The following is a 19,464-nucleotide window of genomic DNA, read 5'->3' on the forward strand; positions in this document are numbered from 1 at the left end:
ACGAAGCGAAAGAAGTCGAGAATAGTCTACCCAAACATTCCGTCTGCATTGAGACCAGTTCCACATGGTGAGGGACTTCCTATTCCAGAACCTCCAGCAGAATATTCTCTTGATTCATCTGACGAAGACAAAGGTGAGTCGACCTGTTCTTCTCCTGGTCCATCAGCATGCAGTGATCCAGATTTTCACTGTGGTGCATCATCAACCCCACACAGAATAACACAGGAAGAACTAAATGACCTGATTCGTGATTTGGACTTATCAAAGAACAAGGCAGAATTGCTAGGATCAAGACTCCAACAATGGAATCTTCTAGAAGAAGATGTCACAATTACTGCATATCGAAAGCGCCACCAGCAATTGGAGCCTTTCTTCAGAAAGGAAAGTAATCTGATATTCTGTTCCGATATTGAGGGCCTCATGAATGCTTTAAAAATCACTCATGACCCACAAGAATGGAGACTATTTGTGGACTCTTCGAAACTGAGTCTCAAGGCTGTGCTTTTGCACAATGGAAACATTCTTCCATCTATTCCAGTAGCGTATGCTGTCCACATGAAAGAGACATACGATAACTTAAGGCAGCTACTGAATTCCATTGAGTATAACAAGTACAGCTGGCACCTCTGTGGTGATTTGAAGGTAGTTGCCCTTTTAATGGGACTGCAGCAAGGATATACAAAATACATGTGTTTCTTATGCGAGTGGGATAGCCGAGCAAGGGAAATGCACTACATGAGGAAGGAATGGACTCACAGGCAGAATGTAGCCATTGGAGAGAAGAATATCCAACACCCAGCTCTGGTTGAGGCTCAGAAAATCTTGCTACCATCCCTTCACATCAAACTAGGTTTGATGAAGAACTTCGTGAAAGCCATTGACCGGACTTTGCCAGCATTCCGATACCTGCATGAAAAATTCCCTCGACTCAGCGAAGCAAAGATTAAAGAGGGAGTTTTTGTGGGTCCTCAGATTCGAGAGCTTTTCAAAGATGACCGGTTCAACAACTTGCTGGAAGGTGACGCGAAACAAGCATGGAATGCTTTTCGCCTAGTTTCTACAAACTTCCTCGGAAATGTTAGGGCAGAAAACTATAAGGAACTAGTAGAAGACATGTTGATGAAGTATAAGAAACTTGGCTGCAATATGTCTCTAAAGATTCACTTCCTTCATTCCCATTTGGATTTCTTTCCTAGCAACTGTGGTATTGTTAGTGATGAACACGGCGAACGTTTTCATCAAGATATCGCAACAATGGAACAAAGATACCAGGGAAAATGGTCCACTACAATGCTGGCTGACTACTGCTGGACACTTCTCAGAGATGCTCCCGAACAGCTGTACAAGAGACAGGCGAAGAAATCTAAGATGTAGTCAATGACTTGATTTTTTATAGGTAGGCTATTACAGTTGACCTTTTACTATTGGAATGCATTTCGTTATGTAAACATTAATTTCTTGCAGATTACAAAAAAACTAGAGCCAATTTTGCAATTTGACTGTTATATTCGTGTTCAGCACATAAAAATTGATAAGAATTGACTAATTTTATTTCAGTAACATGACTTTTGTAAAAATTTGTTGTCCAGTGTAATCTAAAATTGAATACCATTTTGCTAAACAGACTATTGTATATTACATTTGTTCATCAGAAAAGATTTTAGTAATAAACTTAGTCTTATATGTGTCATATTTTCTTCACTTGCAATGATTAGTATATTGCTATTCACATTCAAACAGAATAATGTTAAATTCATTCAAAGAACAACAACAGTCATTTGATACAAAATACTAAGATTGCAGTTCTGGAATAAAGAGAACTTTGAAGATGAAAAAAATTGTTGTTGCTGTTCACACTGAGAATTATATGCACGTTGTTAGTAAATCTATAAAAGGAATTTATTCAATCCTTACAGTCCGTACAATAGCATATCATCCCAATAGCTCATTGGTGCCGTCTAAATGTAAAATGTTCAAACTCTGAAGAAAACAATAATTTAAATTAAGAAACAATATTAAATGTTTCTTGAAAATATATTTCTTTTGAAATTGAAATCCTTTAGCTCTGTAAAAATTTGGTACTCATACATATAACAAAATAGCAATGGTAAATGCTGCAGTAATGACTCAGACTGAGCCAAATATATTAACTTTACCTGATAATTTCTTCAATGTCGTTTGATATGATCGTAAAAGTTAAAACCCATAAAACATCCGTAAACACGTTGTATCGAATGCCTGCAAAATACGTCGTATTATACAGAAGTTTTATATTTAAGTTAAACGATTCCACAATTTAATGGACACATATTTGTTTCCTTGACTGAATTGAGATAAATGACCGTGTCGCAACAAGGATTCTGGAGAAACACATTTTGAACGTGTGGCTCTGGAGTTTGCCGATGAAATGAACAGTTTGTTTCATAAGGAAATAAGTTTAGAATACCAACCCACTTCCTGATTCTCACAAATGACTGTCCTCTGTATCTGTGCAAACTTACTTGGGATGTCGTTTAAGAATAAGTAATGAAACAGAGTTGCTTTATTTTATAACTACATAACTATGGATGTAATTATAACATATCACCCAATACAACTTTTGTTAATCTCACACAGGTAGTTTTAAATTTGTTATGATGTTGTATAAAATGAGTGGAGAAAGTTTATCAGCTTAGAACAGAACAGAACACGTATTGGCGACTATATTTTGCAAAAAGTTTCCCCCGTGTTTTCAACTCATGCTTAAAAGATTATAGAAGCCAGTACGTTTTACGACTGAATGTTTTTTTGATGTCATAGTTATCATCTTTTCAATGTTTCTCATACAGTTTATATTCTGTGTCAAGATGTACGTGTATATAATGTAGCACATACTTCTCCTTCTTTTCCAATGTAAATAGTAATATTAAGCACATGACCTTGCACCCTTGAAAACATTTATGAATTATTCAAGGCAATAAATCATTTGTTCGAGAATACTTATACAATTAAATTACGTTACAAATATTAGTTTGCTACCACGCGAATCCAGCCCTAATAAAAGATGAAAATCATTTTTTCCTGTATACATGATGTAGACAAAGGGCACATTACTTCCCCTTGCTACCACCAGGTATCGCTTGGTCTTAGATGATATATATACTAAAAGAAGATTCTTGCACAGCTGGATGGCTGTGGGCGTATGTTAGGTAATGTGACTTGATAAGTATTCTCTGAGAACCATAATGGAAAAAACATGCTTTCTCCTTCAAATACACTCCCCAACTACATTGCGTTATGAGAAATAGGTGATAGGAGGAGGGAATGCTGAGTATCCGACATCTACATCGGTCATCTTTCTGAGGATTGATGGCTGGATTCTCCATGCAAACGATAATCCATTCTCCTAATTGCATACGCGATACAGCATAGGTTCAATTGACCTATGAAAACTGCATATAGTTAAGAAGATAATTATTGAAATCTTACTTACAAACTTTCTCTGCTGAATCCATTGAACATGACAAACTGTGTTGATTGTTTTAACTGTGTCTGGTGGCTGTCACAGCAACCACCACCGGGCCTACCCAATTCGAGGTTTGCCTATGCAAAACTAAATCTCTGAGATAAAAACAGTTGACTCTGCAAGCCAGCCAACAGCTTGTCTGATATCTGATAGATCTCAACAGGATACAAACACTGGTTGTGTGAAGAGGATCAATAGACCATCTGATTTGGAATGAAGATAGTTCAAGTCAACATAAAAGGCATGTAGCTAGCTTACCATACATGCTGAAGCTAAACCTATCAGGAAACGTTTAGTATGATAGTAACTTTAGCGAAGTGCAGGCACAAGTTTCAATTTTATTGAATCAAGCCACGATAAAACTCGGGACAAATTTCATTTTGGAAACGGGGTGAGGGATTTTGGTTGAATGAGATCAAAATTGGTTTAACGATCCGAAACGTTTTAATCATGCCCAATATCACATCGTCTATGATGCCGGAACATGTTCGAGATCATGGAGCAGTGGCATTTGATAGGAACTGGGAAAATTGTTTCTCCTTGATGAGCCTGAAAAAGTCAGACAGTTGAGGTTTTGAGCCACTTAGAGAGACAAGGTTACTAAGATGGTGCCAGTCCCTGAAAATATGCAACTTTGACTTAAAAGCCTTCAGAGTGTATGGCTTTCTTGTGCTCGAGAATTACTACATCCTCGAAGGTTTAAATTATTCGTCTTGCTAGGTAGTACAGATAAAAGTCAAGCGTGCAGAAGAAGACAGTCTGGGTTGGGAAGGAACACATTGGTTGCTTGTGAAGTTTTGTGTTGTTGGGAATCGTCCTGGGCAGGTCAATCGCTTGCTGAAGAAGATTTGTCACATCTGGGAGGGGTTATCATAATCATCTTGCATATCTATTGTATGTGAGATGATCCTTTCAGAAGAGAAAGGCATTGATTACAGCCTTTGTTTATAAAACGTTGATGTGTAGAGGCCTCTCCACTGGTTCCCACGTACACCCAACATTTGTAAAGTGCGGTAACAGTTGGGTATCCCAACGGTGTGTACTGGCTACGGTACAGACATTTATTTTCACTTGGGGCTTCCCCAGCAGGATTTCTATGGTCATCGAACCTGGGTTGCGGTACTGGCACAAGAATGATCGTATCTCGGACATGATTATCAGTGATTGATCGGGGGCTCCTGAAAAGGAGCACCACTGTGCTACGAATGTCCTAAGTAAGACGGCCGAGCGGGATCAAATCCGCTACCCCATCGCATAATCCAAGGAGTTGCAAGAACTATCTCTCCAAAATCAATATCCTGTTGGAAACACGCTTTAAGAGTTAGACGATTCTGATTACACGAGCACGAGGAATCCGCAGCGGATTCTCAATGGCGATATACTCCATACTCAAATGGACGAAATTCAGGTATGGACAGAATTGGGAATATTCCAAGTTCACTAAAGAGCCGAGTAGATGTAAATGTGAGATCGTTCCTGCCTTGGTTAGGATATAGCTTACTATATGTTATGGAGGCTGTTGTCCAGAAACGGAACGATAGTTGTAGATGAAGTCGATCGGAACAGATTGAGGACAGAATCCATGACCTTGTAATAACCCAAGGGCTGATGCTGAAGTCAAAGGGTGTGACCATGAACGGAAACAATGTGTCGCGGTAGACAAAAAGGAGAAATTCCATGACAAGGGGTAGATAGGAATGTGAAAATATGCTTCAGACAGTCCAAGTCTCATGTCATACTTATCCTGTCGCGTAGAGAGATGGATTGATCTCGCTTTCTTTATCGTGAATTTAGGAGATGCAATGAATTGGTTGAGGAAGCTCAAGTTTATGATGGGTTTATACCTGCCATCTGCTTTCCTAATACGAGAGATCCTTGAATAAAACCCCAGAGATTGTAGGCTTTTCACAATCTCTACTGACTGTTTTTCGATGAATGACCGCATCTTCTGATGTAGAAAGGCCTCTTTCTCCCATCTGATGGTATGGTTGAAAAAGAGGGGAAAGGAAGAAAGGGGAGCACGGTGGATGAGTTCAACCAGAAGCCCTTGGATCATCCAATGATTCTGATGAAATATGGAGATCCAATGAGCCGGAAATTGCTGGAGTCAATCACCCACATATAGACTGTCTGCAGGTGGCGGGGAAGGTATATCAATATTTATGGCTCGGATGTTGAAGGCAAATAAATTTGGTTTTGTATTGCCTCTGTAGTACTGACCTCTATTTCGGTTAAACTGTAGTAACCTGGCATTTGGCTGAGATCAATATTGGCTCACATTGTACTGAAAAGATACATTGTATCGAGTCTGCTTAACGTCCCTCCACAATGGCTGGGGCTGAATGTTATGAAACCCTTGTGTGGACGGAGGGGAGAGTTGTAGAGGCAGTTTCTGCGCTGTTCAGGTCTTACTCTGAAAAGCAACGGTGACTTTGCAAACATGGTCGTCGCTTCACAAGCGTGACTAATGTAAGATTTCTTGGCAATCAGAAAATCGCCAATGAGGCCAAAATCTAGCACTGAACACAAAGAGTCACTGAGATGAGACTGTCGTTGAGACTTGCCTTTCTGAGAAGAAAGCTCACAAATTCTACCCGAAAGCTGGTCATTGATCATCTTAGTTTTAGCCGATTATGGAATGTGCCAGACGGACAGTGTCTCTTATTATTCGTCGCAATTTGCCTTAAGTCATAACCTTGTATTAGCGGTAGTAGCATCATTAAAGCTGAATGCAATCAATACCATGGGCAGATCAGAGTTAATTTGTAGGTGATTCGTCACACGCACTCTTCATCGAGTCACAATCTGGGTCTGTTTGCAGCCCTGGATAAATCATTTGAGACAGTGTTGACGACTAAAGTCAGTCCTCTTCGTAAATGTCACCAGCTTTGCCCGGCATATGGTCGGCATGCTGACGGTATTGACCACTTCAGGGGTTTGGTTGGACAGATAGATTTCTTACTGAACATTCTGTCATATTAAGGGTATGTCACGGATGGTATAGCTAAACGGATAGATCTGTCACTACGATACACGTAAATCCTAGCTGGATGGACTGTTGCAAGGAAAACGTACCCAAAAGAGGACGGCTGGACGGCGGTTAATGGTTGGTTGGATGGCCGGAAACGGTGCAGTGGTAAAAAAAATTGCATCCACTTCAACCACGTATGAACCCGGACTTACGGGTACGAAGGACATGCTAGGACACGTGGAAATCTTGTGCCCACTGGCTAACAAAAATTGGAGGAGAGTCCTCCAATGAGTCTGAATCAGAAACAACGAGCTTTAGGTTGTCTTGTATGTGTACTGACTACCGCGACTTATTCGGGTTTTCCTTCCCTCTGAAACCTTATCGACTATTGCTTTGAACTTTGCATTTCATGCATTTAGTAGACATATCTCAATAAACGACACAAGAAGGAAAACAAAGCATACATGAGCAATTCAGCATGTTGCTAAAACAGTAGTTAAGACTTCATCTGACCAAAAATTTCACACGCATATTATAGACGATATACCTTAACATATGCAAGAGTGATGGTTGTATCCCTTGCTCTTAATTTGCATTTCATACATTTAGTTGACATTTCTGCTGAAAAGACACAAGAAGTGAAATCATAGCATAAATTAGTGATTCACCGTTACTAATGGAGTAATAAAAATAATCATTGTAGCATATGATGTCTTCTAGACTTTCATTTGAACTTATGCATTTCGTGCTTTTAGTTCACATCTGTACTGAAACGGCACAATAAAGGAAAATAAAGCATACGTTAGCAATACAGCATCTTAATGACTCACTAAAAACAACTCCGTTATTATTGGAATAATTGAAGAAAAAAACTAACTACTAAATGACAACATAAGTTGAACGGTAGTGTGTTGTAACTTTGTACTAAAGAGGCTAATTCAATAAATGTGGCAAAGTCACTCAAGTTTGGCAGAAATTGTACAACAAATTTATACAACCTGCATGAGAATGATTATCCAACATAATCAATCCCCTAAAGAAAATGGGATGGTCCAATTTGCACACTAAATGTTTGGATTGTATCCAGTACAACAGCGACACTAAAACCTAGAGACATTTGCCGGTGGCAAAGGGAGGTAATTGGCAAGAGTTACTGACCTTTCTCTATATTAGATAGACAGGAAACGTCGGTGTTCGTCTTTACGTAGGGCTGGATTCACAAGGTAATAGGCTAATATTCCTAATGTGAATGTAACTGGGAAATGTATTTGAAGTTGAAATCCCGTGTCCATATGACCATTTGTTCAGTAAAGGCTAAAATAGGATTTTATGAGTGTCGTTATGCTACTTGACTTATGCAGATTATGGACAGATTATGTGATGATTAATTGATTGTATATCAATTTAGTGGCATACAGAAGTACTGGGACATGCTTCTGGAGGAAATTTACTTGGAATTTTGCCAACTCTGCCATTCAGTTGTCATTGTATATTTCACATTGGTATAATAACTGTACGAGATATAATAATTGTACAGAGATTTAGATGAAACTATGATTCTGGGTGAAAACCAACAATATACTATAGCTGAAATATTTGAATCCAAATCTTCGTTCAAGAAATAAGTGTTCCATATATATGACCAATTTTACGATCAAAGCAACGGTTGCTGTCCTGTCCATATCACACTGAATTTGCAGTCTGATTATTCTACAATCACTGTACATCAATACATATTTGTTAAGTTTTCATACTTGCTACTTCTTAATGTAAACTGCTCAAACATTTCCTCATTTTATCATTATAATTAAATATTTCTTGACAGAGATGATACCCTTTCATTGATATATTCATAGTTTGAGAAGCAGTTATGGGGATTTCAGATTTTTTCAACGGTAGGTATTTGTTATTGTAATAACACTCTGGATATCCGATATCCACAAAGCAGTATCAGCACAATGTAGTCGTGATCATTATTTGGATGAATCCAAGACCACGCTCCCCCCGTGTTCCTTTGACAAAGAACAGTGTGGGAGAACATGATATGAATTATCGATACCACCAAACCCATCCACATTAACAAGATTCAAGATTCATTCCTTGGAAGCACATTGTCTTATGTGGTCTTTGCATAACACGCGTGTTCCATCTATTTTATTTGTTTCAGCTCTTGAAGAACCAATTACATCTAGCGTTACTGACTTGATTTGTAAGGAATGCCTTTATTTCAAACAATTAGTTAAATCTCAGTAAATGCATGTTTGAATCTAAGTAATATGTCATTTGATCTTTAGGAAAAGTATTTAGTTCTCAGCTAAAGTTCAACTTACAAAACCCCCATGATTTATTATTAAAATTATTCAACTTGGTTTAAGTGAGATTCAGAAAGTTCCCGAATTTGTCATCTCCTCATCAGCAGCATCACTTTGAAATATTTCCTGACAATCAATGGTGCTGTTTTGATCATATCGTCATAGATTGATGCCATATAAACACCCTGCTCTATAAGGTCAGAGGGTAGCATTCCAATTCTTTTATCTTTGCAATTCTCATCATAGCACTAATCTGGATACCCACACAGCAGCATCAGCAGTACATAAGCTTGACCATCGCCTGGGCTGATCCAAAATCCTGGTGACCCTGATGCACGTCCTTGGAAAGAGCAGTGTAGGAGAACAAGACGGGAGTCATCAATGCCAATAAACCCATCCACATTAACACGTTTCATGATCCATGCCTTGGCAGCAGATATTTGTTGTGAGTTTAGTGTAACACACTGGTACTTTTCTCTCTTTTTTTATTTCAGCCTTTGAATCACCAATAAATAAGGCGTGACTTTCATGCATGCGTGGTTGTGTAACTTTGGTCAATGGTGGTGGGTACCTCTTTGTAGTGTCATGTTTTAGCTGAAGAATAGCTGTTTCCAGCTCATCATTGACATACACTATTCTGAGTTCAAAGTGAAAAACATTTCATGATCATGAGAAATCCATAAACACATTGGTGTTATTCAGCGGATGATATCGTAGGTGCTGCATATGCTGTCCTGGTGGAACAACAGCTGAAAAGGTATGATCACTTATATTAGATGAAGGAATAAAACATTACTGTCTAAACATTAAAGAGCACTTTTATCTCAGATCATGATCTAGATATGAGCAGTCAAGTTATTGAAGAAAAAAAATCTCCAATCTATAAACCCTCTATAAAACGTGTGCCCCTAAAGCAATGACTACTTTACAATTTGTAATCTGAACATGTAGGCATGCCAGAAATATTGCTGTAAAAATAAAGACCTACCACTACAACGTCAAAAGGTTGAGTAAGTAATGACCATTTAATTATTTGTTTCGTTCATAATGATTCAGCTTCAGCATGAACAAAATCTTTGAATAATTTTGGAAATGTAAACAAAAAGTTATGATTACCATGAACAGTACAGTCTATCGCTTCCCCAGTAGAATATGGTTGACTCTAGCAATTATTTATTAATGGGTTAAGATAAACTGTCTTCAACTGAACTTTGATCTCTGACCTTTAGACATAAAAAGAAACTACAGTTTTCTTTATTTCACTAAGTCTAATCAAACCTCATAGTCACGTCCAGGAATGTACTTTTGAGGGGAGTTTCTTTCTTCACAAAACCTATATTTATCTTGAGTTTCACAATTTGTCTCTGACCACCAAGGCAGTTTTCATCCTTCGTACATCAAGTGCATGTCTTCAGCAAACATTAATTGAGATATGCTGTCTACTGTTAAACTTGTTATGCAAAATACGTTTATCTTCTTTCAGCCAGTCATATTGATTACAGACCGTTGACCTTTAAATCTACAGGTTGTTTTCAAACATACCCATGTTGTAAAAATCTAAGCCGATCAAGAAATTAATGTAATGAAAATTATATGATCAAGAACTAAACAGTGTATACAGAGACCATTTGTTTTAGTTATAGTGGCATAGTCCTTCGATCCTTTGAGACCTAAATCAACAGACTTTTCTTTGTCCAAATTGTAAGTCAACTGCAACGTGTGGCCAAGTTCTGTGACGTCAACGTGTGTGATTCTGAAGAACACATCTTGTTTAAACCACAGTGACCTTTGACAGCTTGACACTGAAGGAAATAGGCTTCTTCCTCTGTTCCATGGTGAGTTGCTGTGTTACACTAGATTATGGAGAATATTAGTTATTGTTTGGCATAAATGTGGAATAGAACCTAAATAATATATACATTTAAGAGCCTTATTTTAGTTTAGTACATGTACCTGTTAGCATTTTCAAAGTTGGGAACCGTGTAAAAACATGCATGTGGTAGATCTTGTGTATGTATTTATCCAGGCTGCATATCCAGCTGTATTATAGATTCATTCGTCATGTGGACATGTGTAGGAGTATGAAAAAATATCATGTTGATCCTATGACTTTTTACTTATTGTCAGATACATTCACCAAAGACGTCTTAAAAACTGAATCCAGTCATAGAAAGAGGTCACGATCGTACAGCCAATGAAGCAATTGCATGCAAGCTATATCATGCACACTGTCGATCATGTATAGCATGCACGCTATCACTCATTTATAGCATGAACACTGTCAATCATTTATAGCATGCACACTGTCAATCATTTATTACATGCACACTGGCAATCATTTAGAGCCTGAACACTGCCAATAGTTTATATCATGCACACTGTCAATCGTTTATATCATGCACACTGTCAATCATTTATATCATGCACACTGTCAATCATTTATACCATGCACACTGGCAATCATTTATAGCATGCACACTGGCAATCATTTATAACGTGGACACTGTCAATCATTTATTGCATGCACACTGTCAATCGTTGATAGCATGCACACTGTCAATCATTTATAGCATGCACACTGGCAATCATTTAGACCATGCACACTGTCAATCATTTATAGCATGCACACTGGTAACCATTTATAAGATGCACACTGGTAATCATTTATAACATGTACACTGTCAATCATTTATAGCATGCACGCTGTCAATCGTTGATAGTATGCACACTGTCAATCATTTATAGCATTGCACATTGCCAAGCATTTATAGCATGCACATTGTAAAACATTTATAGCTTGCACACTGTCAATCATTTATAGCATGGACACTATCATTCATAGCATGCCCTCTATTATTAATAACATGCACACTGTCAATCATTTATAGCATGCACATTGTCAATCATTTATAGCATGCACATTGTCAATCATTTATTGCATGCAGACTGACAATCATTTATAGCATGCACACTGGCAATCGTAACATATACCTGCCATCTGTAAGTCAACCATGGAAATTTTGGAAAATGTTAAATTCAGATCTGTTTGAATAAACAACATCTTGTCAGTTTTGCACACCGTTTACACATTTAGATATTTCATTTTGTTGGATGTTGTTGCCTTAGGCCCTAGTGCATTCACTTAGTAGACATGTGGCTAGTAGTCAGGTGCTGCAATATTTTGTCGGATAATCTTGGCAAGGCTTTTATACAAAAATAATTCAGTCAAATCTATGGTGGTTTTCTTTGCGGGAGAAGTTATCTGAAGTAATTATTTTAGTAACAGAGATTATATCTGATGATGTATCTGAAATACTGGTACAAAATGGCTTTCATTCAATTATGCATTTACAAACTGGCTTTCGTTCAATTAGTCGAAATTTGTTGAATTCAGTTTAATTGTAATTAGAATATTTTAATATGTTAGTGCTGTTATTGTAGTTGAATTGAAAAGGAATTGTGTGTTCACTATTTTATTATTCCCAAATTATCATCTTCTACATTGTTATTACAAGTATATGCACAGGTTATACACATACGCTTAGATATATCATTGTATACATTGGGTCTAACACTTAATTACTTTATGGAGCATTTATTTAGTGCATTTATTTGCAAAGTTTACCCATGGCTAGAAATACAATTTCATTAACTTCATTCTGTTTTGCAATCAGTGAATGTTGACAGGCGGCAATACCTACTGGAATGCTTTTAGCGCAAAATCCCTAAACTAAAGAGTTCGGAAAGAAAGGGCAGATAATGATGTTACTGAATGGGGCTATACTGAATGACATATTGATAACAGTTTGACAAATTAAAAAGGTCTTGTTGCTTCCTGAAAGATTTGGTAAAAGTTTGTCGAATGACTTTTGAGAGAATAAAAATTCGCCTAAAGATGAGGTCTCCTAAATTTGTTTAGATTGTGTGGAGAGGAAATCATGATAGGATTGTCAGTTTTTGTACACAGTGGTTGGAGACTTAACGTCACAATTATACAAACTTAAAACATGTTCATACCTAGATGCTTTCAGTCATATTTGGTCAATGTATGTTGGGGAGGTTGCTGAGAACAAATGATAAATTTTAAATGTCTTTTTCTACATCTAGTAATGCCAGCTGTAATGGGTGTTGGATCATCATCATGTATGCAATTGTTAGAGACCTTCATGGCAGAATGTTTTCTCCTACATACAGCTGAAATGGGTCCAGCAGAAATGGAAAGGTTGAAATTATGGCATATTGATTGATAAATATACAAAAGAAGCAGGACCATAGGGTCAGCTAAGAGAACCTTCTCTACATAACCAATTTGACCCAATTTAGTTGTATGCCTATCGAAACTAGAGGTCTAAGAAGGACTGATATCAACCAAAAAGCAAAGGACACGAAGCATTTTGAGAGAAAATTCTTTGGTAGTTTTCTGAAAGCTCTTCTTCAAATTCTGTTGAATAGCTATGCAACAAGTTGTGTGAACATTTCTGTACTATCTTCAGTCACATCAGTCTGTGTCAAACCATCAAGCTATATGCTAAAGCTAATCATTCCTGACCAGTCGTTTGTGAGAAAAGGTGATTTAAAAGCTTTTTTGAGAATTGTGTTCCAGAAAGCATTTTTCTTTTAACTTGTAAATTGTGTTCTCTGAATTCACTTAGTGACATGATCATTTTGATTACTCTGTTACCTTAGAAAGCTATCCCTGAAGGACAACGTCTTTCCATCTAAATCTCATACAGATGAAGGGTAGTAACTCTTACAGGTTAACCATCCATGTTCTCGCTCAGTGGCCAAACTCAGACCTGCCAACCCTGACGGGTCCGTCTCAGTAAGGCAGTTGATCCTTTTTTTCTCCATAACATTGACCAGTTTTCAGTAACGTGTAACAAAATATCAATAACTGCTATTGTAAAGCTGGAAAACGTAATTAAAAGTTAAATGCAGCGACGATAAACATTATATTCAACTGTAAAGTTTGCAAAGTACGCGTAGACTTTATTATATAAATGTCTGCAATCAGATTAGGGAAAATCCTCGAAAATTAATGTGGTGGGCAGGTTTACTTATAAAAATGTCACATAGATGGGGCTTATTTTTGTGTAATCACTTATGTGTACACTATCTCCTGTTGCCATGACATCATCTGTAGCTAGTCAATACTGACTGATTCTGCTTTGAGACTCTGTGAAGACCTTTACAAATCATAGCCATCAGGTGCTTTATTTGATTCTTGAGTTTGACTGGATATCAAAGCCTGTACAAGCCTTTCAAGAGTTTCAATCCTTCTGGGGCATGTTTGTAGCGTATCAAGGAAAGTTGTACCTTGAACTGTTGACACCTGGATGCCTTGAATCTCTCTTAATATATCATTTTCAAAATCTGGGTCATTACATTGCTTACTTAGAGCCTCCACTGTTCTGCAGATGTCATTCCAAAATGTCTGGTAATCATTTGAATTCACTGTGACTGAACTTGCATGAGCAAATATTTCATTTCTTTTATCTCTCAAAAACTGTATCATATTCAGCTCCTGTTGACTTATAGTAAGTACAATGTTTGTAAATAATACAGATAAAAGTGTAATATCATAATCACGCAGGTTGGTACTTCCGCCCATTGGAAACAAGATGTCCATTTGAGATTTATTAATTATTTTCCTCTTCCTTAGATCGTCAATATCCATTCTTTCCTTGGCAAGGTATTGGTCCAGAGTACATGTTGGTGTGACTATATGATACAGGAGGAGACGCCTAAGGACCCTGGATCCAACATTTACCAACAGACATGCAATGTGCATGAACCTGTCAGTATCTTCAACTGCTGCGGGTTGTGTGTCATCAGCTGATGTGGAACTGGATGTTGATCCTTGCATGAGACCAGCAGGTGTGGATGGTAGGGAAACATTTATTGGTGCCTGCATGACAACAGCTTTTGTGGAACTGGATGTTGACAGAGGCATTGGACCAGCAGCTGTGGGTGGCTCGGAACTTGATGTTTGGGTCTGAAAGAGATCAGCTGCTGTGGAACTGGATATTGGAGCAACCACGAGAGCAGCAGTTGTGGATGGTTCTGAACCAGATGCTGGCGCTTGCATGACCTCAGTTGTTGTCGAACCGGATGTTACTGTTTTGATACTAGAAGCTGTTGTATAACTAAACGTTGCAGATGGTGTTAAAATAGTTGTTGTAGAACTACATGTTGCGGATGGTGTGGAAATATTTGTTGAGGACGGTGTGGAAGCAACTGTCAAGACTTGCATAAAATTAGCAGTTGTGGATCCAGGATTTGGGGTTTGCATGACAGAAGATATTGTTAACCTGGATGTTGCTGTTTGCATGACATCAGCTGTTGTGGAACTGTATGTTTGAGATGGTGCAGAAACATATGTTAGGACTTGCATGAGACCATCAGTTCCGGATGGCGTGGAAGCAGATGTTTCTGCTGGTATAACATCAAATGTGGGAACATATTTTGGGCTTTGCACAGGAGTTGTTGTGATCGTGGATGCTGCTGCTTGCATGACATCATCTGTTGTGGATCCAGTTGTTGTGGAAGGTGTAGATCTAGTTGCTGTGGATGGTGTAGATCCAGATATTTGGGCTTGCATGAACGCACCAGTTGTAGATGATCTGGAACCTAATGCCGTGGTTTGCATGGCATCTGTTGGTGATGTCTTGTGGCCATATGCTGACACGTGTTGGGTAATAGATGTTCTAGTTGCACTAGGATCAACTGCAGGGGATGACATGGAACATATTGCGGCATCTGGTGTGTGGCCCGAATTTTGGACTGAAGTGGGAATATCTGTTGTGGCTGGTGCAGAACTGCCCACTTGGACTGGCACAAGATTAGCATGGGCTAAAATATGAAAAATTACAATGTTTGGAAATTATATATAAACTGTTTCCAAGCCAGAAAGTACTTTAAATGAAGCTAACTACCTAATCTAGTATTAAAAGCTTACGTAATTTTTCAAGTTATATCTTGATACAAACAAGACATATTGCTAATTGCAATGTTTATACGTCATTTTGTCAAACATAATTGGCACACAGCCAGCTATAAATCTATTTCCTGACTGTTATAAATCTTCTGATTGTTTTGTGAAGAAACGGTAATTACAGCTCACAAACAAGATCAGTTGTATGACAGTCATTACATATATTTCATACGTTACAACTAAGGTTTGTAGAAATACGAGCAGAGTGATGAAAATGCCCAACAAATAAGATGGGCGAGTTCAAGTAAACAGCCGTAAAGAAAAATCAATTTAGGCAATAATAAACGTAAAGAAAAACCAATTTAGGCAACACCTAATGTAAAGAAAAACCAATTTAGGCAATACTTAGTGTAAAGAAAAACAAATTTAGGCAATACTAAACGTAAAGAAAAAACAATTTAGGCAATATTTAATGTAAAGAAAAACCAATTTGAGGAATACTAAACGCAAAGAAAAACCAGTTTAGGCAATACTTAATGTAAAGAGAAACCAATTTAGGCAATACCTGATGTAAAGATAAAACAGTTTAGACAATACTTAATGTAAAGAAAAACCATTTTAGGCAATACTTAGTGTAAAGAAAAACAAATTTAGGCAATATTAAACGTAAAGAAAAACCAATTTAGGCAATACCTAATGTAAAGATAAAACAGTTTAGACAATACTTAATGTAAAGAAAAACAAATTTAGGCAATACTAAATGGAAAGAAAACTAATTTAGGCAATATCTAATGTAATGATAAAACAGTTAGGCAATACTTAATGTAAAGAAAAACCAGTTTAGGCAATACTAATTGTAAAGAGAAACTATTTAAAATGATACAAAATGTTAAGAGACCCTTATTTAGGCAATACTAAATGTAAGGAGAAACCGTTTAAGGTGATATCAAATATAAAAGAAAACTATTTCAGGTGATCAATAAATGCAATACAAAATCATTTCAGGTGACATGGTGACATTAAATGTAAAGAAAATCCATTTCAGGTGATACCGAGGGTAACGAATTTATTACACTCCTGTAGCCCTTGTGATAATCTGAGTTGAGACCCTGATCTGAACACACCTTTTATATGTGTTACTTGGCTTATGTAGCATTGTAATATCTTAATATAACTTTTATACGCGTGCTTATGGGCTGTACAATCTACTAATGCATGCAGACAAGAGACCCAAGGTGGTCTGATATCACTTACCTTACTTATGTTGCATTGTAATAACACAACTCTATCTACCTATTTGCCAAACATTGCGTCATGTCAATCTCTTCTATCTGTTTTGCTTTAGTCTAATGCATTACATTAGGCTATAGGCAACACTACTGAACTTCGATAAAATTTCTTAAGGTTATAGGCAACATTACTGAACTTTGATGATACAATTCCTTTAGGCTATGGGCAACAATACTGAGGCCTGATACAATATCCTTAGGTTATAGTCAATTCTACTGAAGTCTCATAAAATTTCTTTAAGATTTTAGACATCAATACCGAACTTTGATACAATATCTTTAGGCTGTTGGCAACAATACTGAAGTCTGATAAAATTCATTTAGGCTATAAGCAACAATAACGAAGTCAGGTAAAAATTTCTTCAAAGGTATAGGCAACACTACTGATGTCCGATAACATTTCTTCGAAATTATAGGTAACAATACTAAATTCAGGTTAAAGTCATCAAGGTCATAGACAGCAATAGTGTTGTCTGGTAAAAAGTCGTCAAGGTTATAGCAGAGATTCTGAAATCCGATAAAATTTCTCCAAGGTTATAGCCGACAATGCTGAAGTCTCATAAATTTCTTCAATGTCAAATGCAACAATATTGAAGACCGACATAAATGTATAAACGTCACTTGGAAACAATATGAAATCACTTGCTCCTAAACAAGCTTATCCATGACCTTAAACTGGATCAGAAATCTAGTCTCCAGATCTCAAAATGTAACATGTTCAGTGTAAAATATAAGCATACACGTCGTGATCAAACAAAACAGATCATCCAACAAGATGATATTCGCCACTTTACCAAGTATGATTATATTTAGTGATGAAATACAACCTCTCAAATGCTAGAAACTTAACCAGTCAGATGCAAGACCAGTACAATGGAGTGCAGTAAATCATTCATATATCCTACTTGATGCGTCATGTTCTAATCTAGACTGTACTGAAGTAAAACCCAAGGTAAAAGGTATTGAAGGACTTGAACGGCATAGTCCATGACATCTTTCTCTATCAACCAGGTGATTTTGAATATAAGTTTTCTATTCTTGCTTTTGCCGAATTTTCTGTATGAAACATTTTGAGAATTTTTTTATGCTTGCTATTTTTAACACTGAGAAAATCCAGTTTCGTGTTCAGTCACTTCTGTGAAATATGTAATCAATAGAGAAGTGAAACTTTACATTTAACAAGGACAGTATAGTCAGTAAGGTGCTGCTGTGTTGATGAACCCTATTGTAGCAGAAAGTAACTATACGGTACTAGCAATTTTACTGCCAATCAAATGTATTTCCATATTCGTTGCTAGGTTAAATTGTTGTACTGCTTAGGGAAGCCTGATTTTATGTTTGGTTTTAATGGTGTAATGGGTGAAAGAGAAGCTGGTTTTCCTTTGGTTCCAATGGTGTTCTCGATGAGAGAGAGAGAGAGAGAGAGAGAGAGAGAAACCCCAGTTATTTATTTGGTTCCAATCATCTGACGGATGAGAGAGAGAAGCCAGTGATGTGTTTGTTTCCTATGGCGTACTACTCGATCGATCGATCGATCGATCGAAAGACAGCACTATTTAGAAGATTTCCTTCTTGGCTAGTGGTACTTTTATTAAGTTTTTGTATGTAATTTCTAAAGCCATCAATATGTTTGTAAATCACCTCTCATGAAGACTTCAATGAGGATATGTTGTCAATGGTTTCAGCTATTACCATGTTAAATATGAATCTATCTGCATTAGTTTCACCAGTCTAGGTAAACATGGCAGTCTGTATTAAATATGAACATACTGGTATAAGGCAGTGTCCAAAGTCTAGCTAAACAAGAAAATATGTTTTAAAATATGAATTGTACTGGGATAAGGCTTTTTCATAGGTCTAGGTAAACCAGACAGGCTCTTTGTGAAATCAGAATTTATTGGCAACAGACTGTGCTGTCTAGCTAACGGTCTCAGGTAAATTTGAATTTATTGCTATAAGGCAGCGTCACCCGTCTAGCTGACTTAGCTTCTGTGTTACATATGAATCTACTGGCATAATGCAGTGCCTGCAGTCTAGCTAAATCATAAGCTTGGCAGAGAAACCATCCTAGCTCAATTCACAAATATTATTCAACTTACATGGTAGCTAATGCAAGACACATTAATATTTAGCAATTTTGACTTGTCCAATAGAGTTGTACAAACGTGGTGGGAAAGGGCAAGGCACAAACGGAAAATGTAATACAAAATTATCCATATTGCAAGCTTCACTGAATGTAAAGTTTATAAAACATGATTGTCATTCATCTGTATTGTTTCTTGGGCGTAATATGCTACACCTCGTACAGCCTCAAGTAATGTTTTATTTATTTGTATTCCATGGTGGACAGCTGTTAACAATGCATTTTCTGGGTTCCATTTTTACCTGTACAGGTCAGTATCCATCGATGTACTGTAGGCAATCATAAGTTCAAGCAAATGTTTCCAATAATG

General features: G+C 37.2%; 1 protein-coding gene across 1 annotated transcript in view; it reads right to left on the reverse strand.

Moving 5' to 3' along the window:
• Positions 1-1,696: 1,696 nt before the first annotated feature.
• LOC149784759 (uncharacterized) overlaps positions 1,697-19,464 on the reverse strand; it is an 89,240-nt gene continuing 71,472 nt past the window's right edge. Inside the window, exons 14-15 of the mRNA XM_089933045.1 lie at positions 13,470-15,640; positions 1,697-9,537 (exon numbers count right to left, since the gene is read on the reverse strand). Of these exons, the coding sequence (XP_089789171.1) occupies positions 13,977-15,640 (1,664 nt within the window). The 3' untranslated portion in view covers positions 1,697-9,537; positions 13,470-13,976. The remainder of the gene's footprint in view (positions 9,538-13,469; positions 15,641-19,464) is intronic.

Source organism: Sinohyriopsis cumingii, chromosome 14 (assembly GCF_028554795.1).
Source record: "Sinohyriopsis cumingii isolate HCF-2022 chromosome 14, ASM2855479v2, whole genome shotgun sequence".
In the NCBI taxonomy this organism is placed as follows: Eukaryota; Metazoa; Mollusca; class Bivalvia; order Unionida; family Unionidae; genus Sinohyriopsis; species Sinohyriopsis cumingii.